We start from the raw sequence: 19,119 nt of genomic DNA, 5'->3' as shown, positions 1-19,119 counted from the left end.
TCTTCAAACAGAAATGTTGTAACCCATATCGTCAGGACAATATCAAACACACCGATGCTACTGTCCAATACAAAGACAAGTGCATAGGCATATGTGCAAAGAAAGACTATCGTCGATGCAATGTTGTAGACAAACTTGACGAGGGGACAGCAAATGAAGTTCTTTGTGTCATGCACCCATCGCAGCAATCTTCTGTTGGTATCATTTCGTCGGAAGTGTTCCGATTGAGAGCAAACATTACTACTTGAGTATTTGAGAACAAAATGTGCAAAGAATGGAAGCAGCAAGCATACACCCAGCTTTAATTTAGAATGTTCTATTTCGTATGGGTCAAGCGGTGAAATCCATACATCTGTAAGAGCTCTTTGCACTGCTGGTTGAGCAACAAAATTAGCATTATCCTCTGCTAAAAGAAGTGTTGAGGTGTCACCAAAATTGCGTCTGTTTCTTATTAAGCATTTAGACGTTCTGGAGCGTTTTTCCTTGTGCATGCTTGAGAGCGCTGTAATTGCATATTCGTCAAAAGTGTTTTTCATTTGAAGTATGGACAGCCTTTCTTCAATATCTTTGTTTTCTGCCAATACTTTATGCAAAGTCGTTGACCCTACAAGAGCCATAGTCATTTTGCTCGGCAATTTTCTGTAACACCAAACCGAAATTTTAAATTTCTGCATCAAGAGTGACCAAATAAAGAGACAGAATAGTGCTTGGTCCTTGGACTTTAGTTTACCTTCTTCTAGTTCAACACGAACATCGGTGGCCGCTTCAATCTCATTAACAACTTGAACAATGGTCATAATGACTGTACCAGTACAATATCCACGTCTATTAAACAGTTCAGGCAGTTTTTCTTCGCAAAATAGCTTTAAATCAGCATCTTCTCTCGTCAAAAGATCGTGAACACAATCTAACCCAAGAATAAAAGCTAGTACGGTATGTAAGTACTCAACATCCTCTTCCAGTCGTTTGCTGTCATCAAGATCATGAGGAATGTAAGGTGCTGGTGTGTTTAATACAATCCATAGTTTATGTAAGTTTATTCCCTTTACTTTAGCTCTTTTAAACGCGTCTATTAACCTGACTGAAATGGATCTGTAATCATTGTGATAAACTATCAGATGCATGAAGTCTTTAGGAGGAAACGTATTTGCATCTTCAGTATTTGCGCTGCTCTCTTCTTTTGAGCAATCATCATTTTCGTCATTGCGATTTAACTTGTTGTTGGCCTGTAGTCCTCTGCCAATGAGTTGAGTTGCTTTGAGACCAACTTGCTTTGTATCGATTCGTCGAGCCTTTTCTTGAGTTTGTGGTTCTGTGGTTATCGGATAAGACTCGTCTGGAGTATCCTTTTCTTCGGTTACCCTTACAGTTTCACATGGCTCTGTGTCTGTCTCGTCATGTTCTTCTTGTTCTATGTCAGTGTCGCAGTTATCTCCTGTATAATAGCCGATGTTTCTGATACGTTGCCTCCTTCTCCTCATTGGTCTTGTGTTCGTATCAAGACCGGGTAATTCCAAATCACGCAAACTGAAATGTTGTGTATCAAAATCAATAGCAAAGTTGTTGCCGGCGGAACATGTTCTTTTGTTGTCCCGTCCACTTTCAAACATGTGTTTGTTTTCATTTGTTGAAAGAACAATAACAGGCATGGTATGTTCAAAAGCATTCAATGCACACTGTTTCGCCATATCGTCGATACAATGTGTCATCAACAGGACTGGTGTTTTGTTCATATCGGAACTGGTCATCTTTGACAAACTTGAATTTAGCTCTCCCATGATAGACGCAACGTTCGTATCGTCTTCAACAAAAAGAAAATGTGAAAAGTAAGAATCGTCACAATCCTTCTTTAAAAGTTTACTTTGTGTTTCGGTGAATTCTTGTTTTGCAGATTCCCATTTAAAAACACCAATAACAACTGGCTTGTAATCAGAAAGAATTCGGACTTCGTTGACAACGTCTTTTACTAAGGCTTTCAACCAGCCCTCTGCGGCTATGGTTAAAATCGCCCCAGTATTTCTCATGATGTCTGTAATATCCGTCACGAGCCGAGAGCGATCAAAGCTTCCTCGAATGTCCAAATCAACCGTTTCTCCTGCAGTAGATAGTATAAAGCCAGATTTCGGAATGCCCCATGCTCGCAGAACAGAATTAATGTCCGTCGTATCGTTTACTCGACTAAAGTGTTTGACGATGCCTTCAGACCCTTGTACCTCAAATGTTCCTTCCATCTGGTAAGCAGTGCATACTGAAATTCAGAATTAAAGATATACATAGAAATAAACACTATTTATAAAACACTATTTATAAAACATTAACATTAACATAATAATTATAATAATACATCAAACGGTCGACTTTAATATAATTATACCAAACCCGATCGTGTCTGCTACGTATAAAACATGTAGCTTACTTAATGGAGTCAGTATAATGCTAATGAACGTGCATAAGTCGAAGTGGTGAGAAGGGAATGAACTCCTGCTCTGATTTCCTTTGGTGACATGCGACCTTAAAGGATGCCTGTTTTAATTTTACATAAGATGTAACCACTGACAACGATCCACCGCCCGCGAAAAACCTATTACTTATAGCACATTTAGATTGTAAAAAGATTTCTTAGGCTGGAAAGAAAATGTTTTAAAATATCACACACTTTAAGGTCAAATGTCACTTGATTTTACGAGTCATATGGCATTTAAAGAAAGAGCAGGAGATTTTTTAGAAATGTTTAGAAAAAATTTGTTATTTAAAGACGAGCATGTATGTGTTAATTTGTACTTCTATGTGTGTTTAGGGACTTTTATATTCACATAATTAACACACACTTAATCATATTTGCAAGGATTACAATAAAATCAAGCAAAACGCCCTAGTTGGAATAGCCATCAAACTTTCTTTGATTAAACACCACAAACTTTTGAGCTGTTCAAAGCCTTTGAGTAGCTTTTAGATTTTATTTCATATTTGGGATAGTTTGTCATGTTTCAAAAATGTTGTAGGCCCAGGTCTACAAGGGTTATATGTAGCCATAGCTACGCAACTGCGCTACACACCACTTTGTTCAAATGTTACCTTTTGTCATGCTTGTTATGGCCACCTGGCAGATGGAATCAGCCTGAATGTCAGCAACGCATCGCACATGTAAAAGTCTTCAGATGGGTACTGAAAGTTTAAGATAAAGATATACTAATACTAGGAAGGAAGTGAAGTAAATACAGTACAGAGAAAAGACGTTATGAACACCTTAAGGTCTTTGCTACCAAATGAAATATATCGAAAGGATAAAATGTCTTGTTTTTTTTTTTATAAATTAAGCACATTGTTTTCCATACGTTTCGTTTGTTGTTGTTTTGTTTGCGTGTTTTAATAATGAACATCAGAACATGCTAATTGTACTGATGGGTTGTGCATTGTTCAAGCCGCCATGTTCATCTGTTAAAAATTAAGTGTGCTTTTTTTTTTAAATATGTCGTCCTTTTCTACAGTAACGCATCCATGATTAAAAGCTGCACTCTCACAGATTGAACGTTTTGACAACTTTTTTTATGTTTTGTCTCGGAACGAGCCAACTTTTGCGATAATCCATGGAAACCAGTTATATAAGACTGCTGACAAAAAAAGATCGCAGGTTTTAATATTCAAGTTAAAAAAATATGTGTTATGCATTTTTTTTAAACCGTTAGTAGCGGTTTAAGCCATATACATTAATTTACAAACGGAAATAGGAAAAACTGCGAGCTGATCTTTTGTCAGCAATCATTTATTATTGGTTTGCAGATATTTACGCAAAAAATTGCTCTTTCCAAGACAAAAAAGTTTTAAGTATATTTGTGAGAGTGCAACTTCAATAATTATTTTGAAATAATGGGTATTTAAGTCGTGGTCATGCTAGAAATATACATCAAAATAACAATTCACGGAAAGTAAATGAAGTGAACATATAAGAACGTATTTCAACCTCATGGCATAATTAAATGTGTTTCTCCCACCCTCGCAATATTTCATAAGTGAGTATAGAGAAATATATATTTGTTCATCCCTCGCAATATTTCATAAGTGAGTATAGAGAAATATATATTTGTTCATCCCTCGCAATATTTCATGAGTGAGTACAGAGAAATATATACTAGTTCATCCCTCGCAATATTTCATAAGTGAGTACAGAGAAATATATATTTGTTCATCCCTCGCAATATTTCATAAGTGAGCATAGAGAAATATATATTTGTTCATCCCTCGCAATATTTCATAAGTGAGTACAGAGAAATATATATTTGTTCATCCCTCGCAATATTTCATGAGTGAGTACAGAGAAACATATATTAGTTCATCCCTCGCAATATTTCATGAGTGAGTACAGAGAAACATATATTAGTTCATCCCTCGCAATATTTCATAAGTGAGTACAGAGAAATATATATTTGTTTATCCCTCGCAATATTTCATGAGTGAGTACAGAGAAATATATAGATTTGTTCATCCCTCGCAATAGTTCATGAGTGAGTACAGAGAAATATATATTTGTTCATCCCTCGCAATATTTCATGAGTGAGTACAGAGAAATATATTTTTGTTCATCCCTCGCAATATTTCATGAGTGAGTACAGAGAAATATATAGATTTGTTCATCCCTCGCAATAGTTCATGAGTGAGTACAGAGAAATATATATTTGTTCATCCCTCGCAATAGTTCATGAGTGAGTACAGAGAAATATATATTTGTTCATCCCTCGCAATATTTCATGAGTGAGTACAGAGAAATATATATTTGTTCATCCCTCGCAATATTTCATGAGTGAGTACAGAGAAATATATAGATTTGTTCATCCCTCGCAATAGTTCATGAGTGAGTACAGAGAAATATATATTTGTTCATCCCTCGCAATATTTCATTAGTTAGTACAGAGAAATATATATATTTGTTCATCCCTCGCAATAGTTCATGAGTGAGTACAGAGAAATATATAGATTTGTTCATCCCTCGCAATAGTTCATGAGTGAGTACAGAGAAATATATAGATTTGTTCATCCCTCGCAATAGTTCATGAGTGAGTACAGAGAAATATATAATTGTTCATCCCTCGCAATATTTCATGAGCGAGTACAGAGAAATATATATATTTGTTCATCCCTCGCAATAGTTCATGAGTGAGTACAGAGAAATATATATTTGTTCATCCCTCCTTTTCTACAGTAACGCAATATTTCATGAGTGAGTACAGAGAAATATATATTTGTTCATCCCTCGCAATATTTCATGAGTTAGTACAGAGAAAATTTTATTTGTTCATCACTCGCAATATTTCATTAGCAAGTAAAGAGATATGTTCATTATTATGACAAAAATGTATACTTACGGTTACTTGACAATATTTAGTTTATACATTTGTTGCCCGATACAACTTTGTTAGTAGATATAACGGTATGGCGTTACTTACCTAAAAACATTTTTATAATTCCATTTCTTTTTTTCTAATTTCATTTATTTTCAAAAACAAACTGAAATATCTGACCACTAAAATAGGTGCCAACTATTCGAAACACCAGATCTAGCATGGACATGTTTCGGTCATATTGATTGTAGAAACACCATAACAAAAGATTGGTCAATAATGCAAGAATAGAAGTCTCTGTCTATTTGTCAATGGACCGTGACGGAAGTGCGATTAAAATAATTATGCTAAATAGAAAGGAATTTGAATGCATGGGATTAAATGAAACGTATTTTTGTTTATGTTGGCAACTATTTTTAAATAGTTAGTTGAAATCGAATCATTTAATTTGCTTTATTAACGTAAAAAGACCCAGACAAGTGCTGCCTTGATACGCATTTTAACAGGATTTGGAAATCAAAACATAATTCAATTTTCAACAGCTTAATTAATGCATTTCGGTAAAAAAAAGCATTTTCTGTCACATTCGTAAATAAGTATTTCGAATAGAGCTATAATTTGACCTTTTGATGATGTTTTTTACATTGAATTAGTCCTTAGTTCGCCATTTCACATGTACTTATATTTAAAGATGTCTGACCGTGAAAGACATTTGACTAAATGGTACCAAAAATATATTAAATGTAACGGAAATTTAAATATTTAAAATGATTTAAATTATTAATTAGATATTTTTGTGACAAGCGAGCAAAATAAGAAGAAGTTTAGACTGAATACCTTTAAAACACGAATTACATTATAGTTTGTAATTGCGCTCTCAGGTAATGGTCTAGAAACACGGACGGGTCAGAAAAAGATGGCGCAATTTTATAAAGATCGAATTGGAAGCATTCTCGTACATCCGAGCGTTAATGCTATTCGTACAACTGATTTATCATTACCATACCTTTAATGATTGTGAATGATCCCGTATGTCACAAGCACACAAGCAATTTACTTATACCATCAGTTTCTAATCTCTGTATAAGTTTAATCGATTTTTCTTCAATAATTTAGTACAATGTCCATTTATAAATACTTCTGTTGAACGCGCTCGATATATATAATTATTTCCGTTTCGAAATTGTCGAATTGTCGTCTGCTTGTGAGTCAGTTGTCGATTGGCATATGGATATTGGCGGGAATGTACGTTGTACTCGTGCAGGGGTAGTATATAAGGTGTCAGGGGCATGTTTGCGCCATTCGAGGTTTTATCTTTGACAGCAAGAGACGGTTTATTTGAGAATGTCGTCGACCACCCCCACCCCCCCCCCACCCCCCGCCCCGCATATGGCTTTCCTTTTGAAGGTCATTTATTATTAAAAATAGTTATATATTTCGGGGAAGTAGGAACATGATATTTTTGGTATAATATTACCACAATTCTTATAGTAGCATTCAGTTTCGTTTCAGTTAGAAGCCTTTGGTGTTCCTGTCTCATATCGTTGTGTCACGTGACGTCTTTCGGGTGAACGTTTCCATGACAGTTTCCTGGATTATGACAACTACCTGGGACGGAGGCGTTGACTACCATCCAGAACAATCTACTATAAACCTACTTTGAAATTAAATGTTCGATATTTGCTGCCAATAACAACCCTTAACTTCTACTTTTTGTTGTTTTTTATTAATCTACAGATTAATTCTTTATAGTCTACAGTGTATGGTATATTTGACTATTTCGATTAGGAAATAATTGTTTTACTCACTATTTCAGTGAGTAAGAAGTGTTAATTCAAGTATGGACCTTGTCACCTAAACTCGCGCCTAAAACTCTCAATCGGAACTCCTTGGCCATTTTCAATCGAAAATCGGAACGCCTCGGTCCTTTTTTCATCGGAGTTTGTAATTACTATTATTATTGTTATTTATTAGTACTATTATTATTGCTAGGTTAAACTGTTTAATTACTACGCGATCTACTTGCAGCGTAGTTAAATTAATTAACGCTGACATTGTAAGCCTTCCATTTTGGGTTGTCCGGTTAGCGCACTCGCTTCTCACCAAGGCGACCCGGGTTCGATTCCCGGCCTGGGCGCGTGTGAGTTTGGTTAGTGGTCACCAAGCCGGACAAGTTGGTTTTCTCCGGGTTCTCCGGTTTCCCCCACAACACAAGACCACACTGTCGCGCGACATCGTGCCAACGAGAGTGACTTAGTAAAAGCTATCATAGCTTCCTTTACAATCGTTGTAAAATATATAATGGTTAAAGTAATGGTTAGAGTAAACCTTCCATTTGCATCCATTTTCGATGGACAATGGTCGAGGAGTTCCGTTTACAAAACCCAATGGCCTTGCATGTTTGATTTTTATTTCTTTATCTATTATTTTGTTAATCTTCGCATTGATATTCCACTTGTATAATATTTGTTTTTATGTAAAAAAAAATATCATTTAATTAAACTTATTTTATTACATTTAATAAACATTGAGGTTGCATAAAAATGCCGCAACTTAATTATAGCACATTCTATGGTTTATAGTTCGAACATTTTGTTCAAGATCTTAATGAAGTGAAAGAGCGGGACGAGCGTGCCCTTTATAGTCAATAACATTCATTATACACAATATGCTTCGACTTGGATACTGTTTTACGCAGGCGGGTGGCCAATGATGACGTAATGTATGTCTGTAAAGTTGTAAATTATTAAGCGTGCTACTTATATTGGAGATTGGTATGTGTTTTCATTTGCTGGAAATGCTAAAAGAAAAGAGAAATAATGTTAATATATGTTATAGGTACAATTTTAGTCATAACTATTGTACGTACAACCCGGATTTTTTACGATTTTTTGTATGGCAAATCCTTCTCAGGGATTAGGGATTAGAAGAATCCCGTAAAACACGTTTATTATCTTAGACTTAGACACAGTTTGTGATGATGGTATGCAGTCTTATACATGCAATTTTAAGTATCTACATGTACAAAGCATGCAATATGACGCCAAGCAGGGCCTCCGTTATAGTTGCCATCCGACGATACATTCATGCAAAGTATGAACACAGCAGTCTCGGTTTGTATTTGATAGTTCCCTGAAAGCATTGGTAAGCAAAAGACTGCCAACAAATCTACATATATCAGCTCAGATCTGTCCGCAAACGTTTATATAGACTGCTAATATACTAAGATCTGTCAGCAAACCCACATAAAGGCAGCTATAATCAACACACCCACATGTAGGCTGCTAAGATCTGCTAGCAAACCAACATGTAGGCAGCTGAAATCTGTCAGCAAACCCACATGAAGGCAGCTAAAATCTGTCAGCAAACCCACATGTAGGCAGCTAAAATCTGTCAGCAAACCCACATGAAGGCAGCTAAAATCTGTCAGCAAACCCACATGAAGGCAGCTAAAATCTGTCAGCAAACCCACATGAAGGCAGCTAAAATCTGTCAGCAAACCCACATGTAGGCAGCTAAGATCTGTCAGCAAACCCACATGTAGGCAGCTAAAATCTGTCAGCAAACCCACATGTAGGCAGCTAAAATCTGTCAGCAAACCCACATGTAGGCAGCTAAGATCTGTCAGCAAACCCACATGTAGGCAGCTAAGATCTGTCAGCAAACCCACATGTAGGCAGCTAAGATCTGCCAGCAAACCCACATGTAGGCAGCTAAGATCTGTCAACAAACCCACATGTAGGCAGCTAAGATCTGCCAGCAAACCAACATGTAGGCAGCTAAGATCTGTCAACAAACCCACATGTAGGCAGCTAAGATCTGTCAGCAAACCCACATGTAGGCAGCTAAGATCTGTCAACAAACCCACATGTAGGCAGCTAAGATCTGCTAGCAAACCAACATGTAGGCAGCTAAAATCTGCCAGCAAACCCACATGTAGGCAGCTAAGATCTGTCAACAAACCCACATGTAGGCAGCTAAGACCTGCAAGCAAACCCACATGTAGGCAGCTAAGATCTGTCAGCAAACCCACATGTAGGCAGCTAAGATCTGTCAACAAACCCACATGTAGGCAGCTAAGATCTGTCAACAAACCCACATTTAGATAGCTAAGATTTGTCAGCAAACCCACATGTAGGCAGCTAAGACCTATTAGCAAACCCACATGAAGGCAACTGATATCTGTCAACAAACCCAGATGTATGCAGCTAAGATATGTCAGCAAACCCACATGTATGCAGCTAAGATCTGTCAGCAAACCCACATGTAGGCAGCTAAGATCTGTCAGCAAACCCACATGTAGGCAGCTAAGATTTGTCAGCAAACCCACATGTAGGCAGCTAAGATCTGTCAGCAAACCCACATGTAGGCAGCTAAGATCTGTCAGCAAACCCACATGTAGGCAGCTAAGATTTGTCAGCAAACCCACATGTAGGCAGCTAAGATCTGTGAGCAAACCCACATGTAGGCAGCTAAGATCTGTCAGCAAACCCACAGATAGGCAGATTAGATTTGGCAGTACACCCACATGTAGGCAGCTAAGATCTGTCAGCAAACCCACAGATAGGCAGCTAAGATTTGTCAGTACACCCACATGTAGGCTGCTAAAATCTGTCAGCAAACCCACATGTAGGCTGCTAAGATCTGTCAACAAACCCACATGTAGGCAACTAAGATTTGTCAGTACACCCACATGTAGGCTGATAAGATCTGTCAACAAACCCACATCTAAGATTTGTCAGTTAACCTTAGTTAGTATTATGGTGATAAGTTGAAATTACCAAGCCGAGGCTGAGGACAACTTGATTGGTTAAGAATGTTTTCGATTTAATGTCGGAAAAGTGGTGTGCACATAATGCCGCACACGGCCTTGTAGGGGCACAGATATTTGACTCAGTGTTTAGTCTGAAATTATATATCCAAGTCATTTTTAACCAAATACTGACAAAAATAACGAATTTGAACAAAACCTGGTCACTAATAAAATTGTTAAAGAAGGCTTTAGGATAGTATTATACAAGGTTTTTGTCGGAATTGTGTTATTTTTGTCAGTATTTCATTTCAAAATGAATTTGATAAATTGATATATCTTTTAAGACCAAACACTGAGACAAATTCCTGTGCTTACGGGCTGTTGTAAACTCATTACTGTGTTCAAAACACCTTGAAGCTACCAGTCTTGCAGGTATTCCACTGACGTCAAACTCGTGCAAGACATGGTTGAGATTACATTATGGGAAAAATGCATACTTCAACATGTTTAAATGACAACAATGAAGAAATATCAACATCGTGATTATTATTTTATCACAAAACACATTTTTAATACAATTGCAAAAGACATTTTGCTAAGATACAGTATATACTCAAATTTCCATCAGAAAAAAATCATGTATACCGGTACAAAATACAAAAAAAAACCATACACCCAGCATAAATTAACTTTCCATATAATACTGAGTGAACATTACATACTAAGAAAACAGATACGTTTACATCCTTATGAACAACACAAAGTTAAATATCAGGTTTACTGATATAATCAACACAATAAATGCATGATAAGTGATAAAAAAACCAACCTTGTAGCATTATGTTATGAAAAGAACACTCGCATTGCAGAACCTGGCAAACTGCCTATATTCAGCACACATTCAGAAAGGTGTCCCTGATTACAGTGACAAAGAAATTGAACACAAATAATGAACTTTCATTTCATAAACAGCTCATAAATATAACCATTCACCTCAGTATAAAATAACAACATTATAACAATGTCATATGTAACGCTCAATCTCTCCGCACTTTCCCCCGACTTTTGCGTGCTCGATCTGAAGTCACATCCGTTTCAGAGTCATTGGTTCCCAAAAGTTCTCGCACAAATTTGAACTTCTTTAGGAAAAGTGTCCATATCACATACCATCCTGGAAAAAGTAAAGAACAAATAAATTCAAACATATGGATGGCTATCTGATATTTATAAAGGGAGATCACTGCATCAAGAGTTAAGAGGATTAACATTAACATTATTCATAGTATATATTTATAAACTTACATAAAGTCTAGATGTCCTTTTAAAACATATACTGTATTGTACATCGTTAAGTGTACATTAATTCTAATGTTATTTATTTGTTTGTTCATTCAAGCCATAATTTACATTAATGTAAATGGCGTTAAATGAACAAACAAATAAATAACGTTATAATGAATGTACTGTAATTTAAAAGGTAGGTAATCTATGCGTGGTATTTGGACTGAAATGTGACGAAGTGCCTGTGGGGTGAGCAATCCTAACTTTAAAATTTGCCTTAAAGAGGAGATCCACATACTATGACAGGAAAACATTGAACAAATAAATAATCGGCACTTACCTAAGGCAATGAATAGAATAACTAAGAAAAATGAGGCCAAAAAAGACACAATTGGAACAATTATTTCTTTCATTGTTCCGCCTTGTTTACAACTTTCAACCGGGAACCATTTTGGGTATATTGGCTACCGGCAGCTTGATTTAATCCCAGCATTTTTTAAACCAATCAAAACGATGAGTTTATTCATTTCGTTACAGAAAAGATGGCGCTAGCTGAAGTTTGCGGATTCAACGATCAGTCGATTCGACCCGGTCTTTTTTCTTTCAACAGAAATCCAAACCCTAACGAACTAATTAGAGATGCACAAGTAGGGTCGAATCAGTTTTCTATGCCATACAACTACGACGTAAGTTTTTAGTTTTCTATTCAGGTCGACATTAACAAACTGCAAATCACTGCGGTTCTATTGGTGGGTGGGGAAAGCCGGTCCAGGTAGAAATTGGTAATTTTACAGTTATCTTGTAATTCGAGGGGGTAAATGCAAAAAGGTTTTTAGTAAAGAATAAATAAAGAAGCAGATAGAACCTTTTCGCTTTCACCTCTTGAGTTGTGCTTCAGTTTTCGCCAGGCGATCTACGAACCACTCTTTCTAAAAATGTATCTTGATCACACTTCTTCTCCATAACGAAACCAGCCTTGATATATCAAGGAAAAAACATAAACAATAATAATGGATTTTAATAATTTATTATCATCTCATTTAAGACACACAACCCTTATCCTATTAAAGTCCAACCCACTCGAACACAATATAGGTAATTTCTTTCATTTCAAAGAGAGCCTTTCTGGACTAGGCTATTATGGATTGTGCATTTCTGGTACCGGGCCTTTTTGTCATGACTCAAATCGAGCACTTGGGTCCCTAGATTGATCTCTTTGTCAGATAATTATAAAAAAGTGTTCCAGTACTCTTTGATGCACAAAATAAACAAATAATTCACTTTTGTCTGTTTATTTTTACATATATATTAGTAATTTAAATACTTCATACAATTCAAATCAATTGCAAGTTATGAAGATTTGCATATTTTGGATTGAGAGTATGTACGGATATTAGCCACAATAATGCGCGTTAAGGGAACGTTTTTTAACATTTGGATATTTATTGTGTTCCCTATAACGCCACAAGTCGATTTATTTATACCAGTGTAAAATAAAATATTAGACTATTATATTACAACAACACTGAATTGTTAAAAGTAAACATAAAAGGGACACATAAATGATATACTGGTTAATACCTTTTATTTATAACTTAAGTTTTCCATGATAAACTGACGCTGATTGGGTTCTGTCAACTTTTCACTGCCATATTGGGTTAGCCACTATTAGTATATTTATCCTACGCAGTGACCTCCCCTGTTGGGACATCAATATTCTTGATACATTATTCATAAGGTTGATTTTTTTTCGACTGTTTTCCTGATTTGTATATATAAATAAATGTATTTGTTTTATTAAAGCTTTTAAAAAACCTTATTTATATGTGTTCACATTTTTATCAAAAATTGATGCCCTTAACTGAGGATGACTACCTGATTTCAAATGCGCATTTTGTTAGTGGAGTTTAACCGGAACAGGTGAAGTTATCTTTGCGCTAAATATACTTAGCGCTGGGATCTTGGCTAGGAAAACAACAAGTGGGTTATGGACGCGAAGAGTCGCCAACACAAAAATTATCAAAGACTCTGAAGCGGCTGTTTATATGGACTAGTACGGATATGAGTTCAGATCTTGAAGATTTTCTCAATAAGTTAACTGCATACCTGGCATGAAGAAATAAACTATCTCTAAGATGCAATAGCTCAACAAGCAAATCAATTGAAATAATAATCTAATTTTCGCAAGTTTCGATAACAACACTACAATTATTTTTTATTTACTTACTCACAGTTGTTGGAAGGATTTTTTTTGCATTCAAACAGGATTGTCGCGACCGCACCCGGCATGCACTCTCAAGCTTTACGCAAGATGTGAGCCAGTTAGTTAAAAAAATCTAACCTTAATTCTAACCTCATGACTGATTCCCGTAGACTTGTGAGTAAAGCAGATCAGTGTATGCTGGATCAGATGATATCTAGCCTCGAAGAGCCGTTGTGAATTCACTTTAAGTTAAATCAAGGTTGGATTAACTAGTCCTCAATCAATTGATATATTCTATTTCCAGCCAGTTGAGAATCTCCAACACTTTCAACAATCCGACAGTAAGGTGAAGATACACTTTGACCATGGTACAACAACCCTGGCCTTCAAGTTTCAACATGGTGTTGTGGTGGCTGTTGACTCAAGGGCCACGGCTGGACCTTACATTGGTAATTTATAAAAAAAATGCCGTGTTTAAAAACATGTTATCTCAGTTCTTAAATAGTTTATGGCACTAAGATTTCCTTCTGACTGATTTGTTATTTGCTTTATGAGTTATGTTAAAATATTTATAAATCAATAGTTCTACCATTTAAAATTTTATTGTTGCCTATTAATATGAACCTAAAGTAAATTTAATATTGTTTATTATTTGAATTCAAAGTGCTGATAGTCATTGAAATTAAAGTTTTGAGAGAACAAGTCATGAAAATAAGAGAGAAAATAATCAAAACCATATTGTAACGCAGTTTCTTAAAGAGTTCATAGAATTCACACAAGTTTTGCTGTATTATTTTAGCATCCCAGACAGTAAAGAAAGTCATAGAGATCAATCCATACCTTCTGGGCACAATGGCTGGAGGAGCAGCTGATTGTTCTTACTGGGAGAGAGTCCTCGCTAAACAGTGCAGGTAGGGTGACATAGTCAGGTCATGATGGAAAGTTATGGGAAATTAGAATTATGAATGAAGTAAATAATTGAAAGGTCTACTCGGTATAATGGCCAGATGGACTGCTGACTGTTCTTACTGGGAGTAAGTCCTAGCTAAACAGTGCAGGTACTATGGTTAGATAGGAAATCAGAGTTATGAATAATGTGATATATCTGCTGGGCAAAATGGCTGGAGGGGTCTCTGACTGTTCTACTGGGAGATAATCCTCAGTAAATAGTGCAGACAGCAGGTATGGTAACATTCACGGGTCATGATGAGAAGTCTATGCATAATTTGATATAAGAATGTTGTGATAGATCTACTGGGCACAATGGCTAGAGCGACCGCTGACTGTTTTTACTTGGAGTGCAGGTACAGTAAGATATCCTGGTCTTGATGTGGGAAGTTTATGTAAGGGATATAATGTACTGATGGAGATAAGTATAACTGACTATCTTCACTGGGAAAAAGTCCTTACTAAATAGTGCAGGATTAGTACACTCAAAGTTTTAGACCCACTCTTGTTTCTACTGCAGTTTTCTTTTTTTAACAACTTAAACAAAGCATGATTAGTTTTTCTTTACTTTCCAGAATCTATGAGTTACGAAACAAGGAGAGGATATCTGTGGCTGCAGCCTCGAAACTCCTGGCTAACATGGTCTACAACTATAAGGGAATGGGCTTGTCCATGGTGAGTTTCTTCTTTTTTGCTTGTCAGTTTGTTTGAAAGAAAAAAGTTGGTGCTGGCATTGGTGATATTTAAAATCATTGGCCAAAACAAAAACTTTTTCAAGATATGTAAATGAAACTTGGTATACATGTTACAAGAGACAATATGAACATGAACAGCAATGCCTATAACTCTATTATTCATGGATGCCAATATTCCTCTTTTCAACTGATTTCCTCTGTTTTGCTCACAAAACTTTAAAATTAAAATCTACCCAGAAAATCGCTATTTGTATATAGTGTGATGGACATACTCCTATTTTGTATTGGTTTCCTCTATTTTTTACAAATGTGTGTTGGCATCCCTGATTATTGTATTGTAAACAGACTTGGGGAATTACTAGTAATAATAACTGACTTTTTTTGCTGAAACTGGGCCCTGTTTTTTTTACTGTATACAAAAGATTGAATTTGCGAAGTATTGAATAATATTTTGTTCTTCATTTGATTGTTAGGTCTCATTACATATGAAATATCTCATGACACATAAATATCAATATCATTGTTGTGTTTTCAGGGAACAATGATTGCTGGCTGGGACAAAAAAGTAAGTTAAATGTTTCAGGATAATACTAAGAGCAGACTTCCTGAAATTTGAAAAAAAATCTGCCAGTTGGCCAGACATGCAAGTTGGAAGATTGTTCAAACATGTACAAGAAACATGTCTGAGTTAGTCAGGTATACATTGTACTGAAACTGTTGTGAAAGGGGAGGGGTCTAAGGACAGTTTAGACTCGACTTAAAACCAGAAAGGCATGTAGAGATTAAAAAAGTGTTCTGTTGATGAAATTGCATTTTATCATTTCGTCATTGAGTAATGCCAAAATATACCGGTTATCTAGATCGTCTTTTAAGAAAGAGTTTCCAAACCCAGACCAAATTTATCCGTCATTATTATTACTCATATCTGGTGGACTGGCATCTTTCGGGAAGTCTGTATGATGCACTACACTTTTCATTTAAGTAACTCGATTCTTATTTTGTCTGGAGACTAACATGCTATAGAATTCTAATAAATAAGTTAAAGAAACTTAAAAAGAATATTATGTTCCATTACACAAGTATTATCAAATTGCCACATTTGGATTTGGAAATTATATTTAATAACCATTATTGTTATATGCTGAAGTGAATAACTCACAAGTATTCCTGGTAGAAATCTGGTGTCCATTTTGAGTCAGACACCAAGAGAATCAACCTCAAATCCATGGAAGGAACTTTTAACATCCTTTAACTTAAGGGCAGACATTACAAAATGTCCAAAATTTACGATATGAAATTTCCCAAACAATTTTTGTTCTGAATTTATCTCCACTCAAAGACCGTATTAAAAATACAAGAGGATGAACAAGGTTCGCTTTCAGTTTGTTTCAACTCTTTTTAAAGTCATGATTCAAATGGCCGAAATTTCTCAAATAAAAAGGCTTCTTCCCAATTTCTTGCTCAAAACCTCTGCATGGCCTCTTGAGTGAAGAGATGGATATGGTCACTGAAAAATGTAGACAACTCTCACCCTCATTTTGAGATACATGTGCGGTCACTTAAATAAAGTTAATATAATTCCAAATCATCTGTATTGAGGCAAAATATTTTGTACCTTCCTTAATGAATTCTTTCTTTCAAAAATTCAGGGGCCAGGATTGTATTATGTTGACAGCGATGGCGAACGTCTCACAAATAACCTGTTCTCTGTCGGCTCCGGTTCCGTGTACGCTTACGGTGTTCTAGACTCAGGATATCGCTGGGACCTGGGAGTCCAAGAGGCACTGGATCTCGGACAGCGGGCAATCTACCATGCTACATTCAGGGATGCATACAGTGGTGGCGTTGTCAACCGTAAGTTTGATTGAAATTGTAGAATTTGGTTCACTTAATTGATTGTACATTTTATCTTTTTTGAAAAAGTAAATGGGAAGTTATTGTTTCATATAAGGAAAATATCTTTTGATCATTGAAGCTCCTCTTAAGTGCAATATGGCTGTATTTCAGTCTGCTGATATCTTACGATATACCGTATCCCGATCTTAAACTGCTGTTTTAACCCGTATACACTCGATCGATATGACGCGAGTAACTTCCCTTTCTACATTAGACTTAACAAACACTCGGCCTGAAATCGACCTCAGAAAAAAGTTCAAATGCTTGTTACTGGTTATTAGACGCAGCTATTTTTTTACATCAAAATCTGTGGGGAAAAAGTGCGTCTAATACCCAGTCTTTTACGGTGCTGCATTTTGATCTGAAATAACATATTGACTCTAGTGATTTTTTTCAGATTCTGACTTCACTTGGCTTATCCCTTGTGAAATTGGAATCTAAAAAAATCCAATGGAGTAAAATACAACCTCCAAGATAAAAAATGCAGTACTAATAAGCCTATTATATTAAGTTACAATTGACTTTCAATTCTTATATGTTTAAACACATTTGAATATTTCCCAGATTATCATCACTCTCATAAAATGTTATTTCAGTATACCACATGAAGGAGACTGGTTGGGAGTTTATATCTCGCACAGACACAGCCGAGCTGCATTACAAGTTCCAGGAGGAAAAAGCCGCCAGAAAGAAATAGAACCATGTGAAAGTTTAAACCTTGTTTTGTGCTAACTGTACTCATGTGATTTCGTCATCTTCAAGAATAGAAATGACCATCTTAAAAAAAAATGTACTGAATCTATTCATTTTCTCCATGAAGATGTGATATTTATATACAGACATAGACTCTCACCATCGTTTTCATCATTTCTGTTATTCGTCATTGATGATGTCCTTCGAAAGGCTACCAGAAAGAGTGCATTAATTTGTTGAGAAAAAATTATTTGGGGGGAATGTCTTTAAAGATTAACGCTCACAGATTGTCAGTTTTGACACTTCTTATTTTAAGTCTCAGAATCGGCTGATTTGGGCATCAATGGTTTAAATTCAGAAATAATAGATAACTCACAAAAGAACAAATCTCAATATTTGGTAAATTGCCGAAAAAGTCATTTTTGCCTTAAAGCGTTAATCACGGCGAAACATTTGTGTAAAAATTGGCTCATTCAGAGACAAAAAAATATAGTTGTCAAATTGATCAATCTGCAGCTTTAAGAAGAAAAAATAATTGGTGCGACTGTGATCAGACTTTATGGAGCATCAATAATTCGAGATAACAAAACATAACTATCATTGAATTAATTTTTGCTCTTCTTCAAAAGTAAAGCAATTAAGTGCTTTTAATATTCTGTCATCAGATAAATATATATGAATCTGCCAACAACAGTAATATGGAAGTGCAACTTTCAATCTTAAGCTGAGAGTGAAATTGGAATTGAATGAAAATGTTATTTATGTTTTTGTCAATAAAAACATGAACTTCTCGTTGTTTTGAATCCTTACATGAGTGATAATGTTGATATGAAACCAAATGTTTAGTTTATTCTAATTTATTATATCTAAGGGCTATAATTTTTATTGCAACAAGGTAGCTTTAAAAATATTGCATGGCACCTTAACTCATGAAATTTCATAGGATTGTTTGGCAGTTCTGCACCTGCAAATTGTGTGTCATTTTACTTGGTCTGACCAAAGAAATGGCCCCTGACTTGGTAAAATATGGTCTGAAAATCTTGTGTCGCATGTAGCTCTTAGACCTGAATTCATGAGACTTCAAAGGAATGATGGTCAACTTCATAACCTAACAAAACATGGGGTTTAATGTCACTTGGTACTTTCTGGCTTTATCCCATGAATTGGAGCAAAGGGGTGAGAGTGGTCTAGTGGTACAGGTGTCCGCCTGTCATCCAAGAGGTTGTGGGTTCGATCCCCACTAGGGGTACTTTCTCATGGCCTCTCAAAAAGGACACAGTACTGGTTTCTGCCCAGGAAACGGACTCAAGCATC

The 19,119-nt window shown here is 35.9% G+C and overlaps 1 protein-coding gene and 1 long non-coding RNA gene across 2 annotated transcripts; one reads left to right on the top strand and one right to left on the bottom strand.

Moving 5' to 3' along the window:
- Positions 1-10,626: 10,626 nt before the first annotated feature.
- LOC128242194 (uncharacterized) lies at positions 10,627-11,845 on the bottom strand. The gene is made up of 2 exons (XR_008262557.1): positions 11,711-11,845; positions 10,627-11,260 (listed from the first exon to the last, which is right to left on the bottom strand). It is a non-coding gene; the product is annotated as an uncharacterized LOC128242194 (long non-coding RNA).
- Positions 11,846-11,892: 47 nt separating this feature from the next.
- Positions 11,893-18,596, top strand: LOC128242193 (proteasome subunit beta type-5-like). The gene is made up of 7 exons (XM_052959267.1): positions 11,893-12,056; positions 13,878-14,022; positions 14,373-14,484; positions 15,097-15,196; positions 15,752-15,781; positions 16,866-17,070; positions 17,709-18,596. The coding sequence occupies exons 1-7, from the start codon at positions 11,913-11,915 to the stop codon at positions 17,807-17,809; spliced, it is 837 nt and encodes a 278-aa protein (XP_052815227.1). The 5' UTR covers positions 11,893-11,912; the 3' UTR covers positions 17,810-18,596.
- The last annotated feature ends 523 nt before the right edge of the window (positions 18,597-19,119 follow it).

The sequence above is a fragment of the Mya arenaria genome, chromosome 8 (genome assembly GCF_026914265.1).
Source record: "Mya arenaria isolate MELC-2E11 chromosome 8, ASM2691426v1".
NCBI lineage: Eukaryota > Metazoa > Mollusca > Bivalvia > Myida > Myidae > Mya > Mya arenaria.
This window is presented reverse-complemented; position numbering and strand designations above follow the sequence as displayed.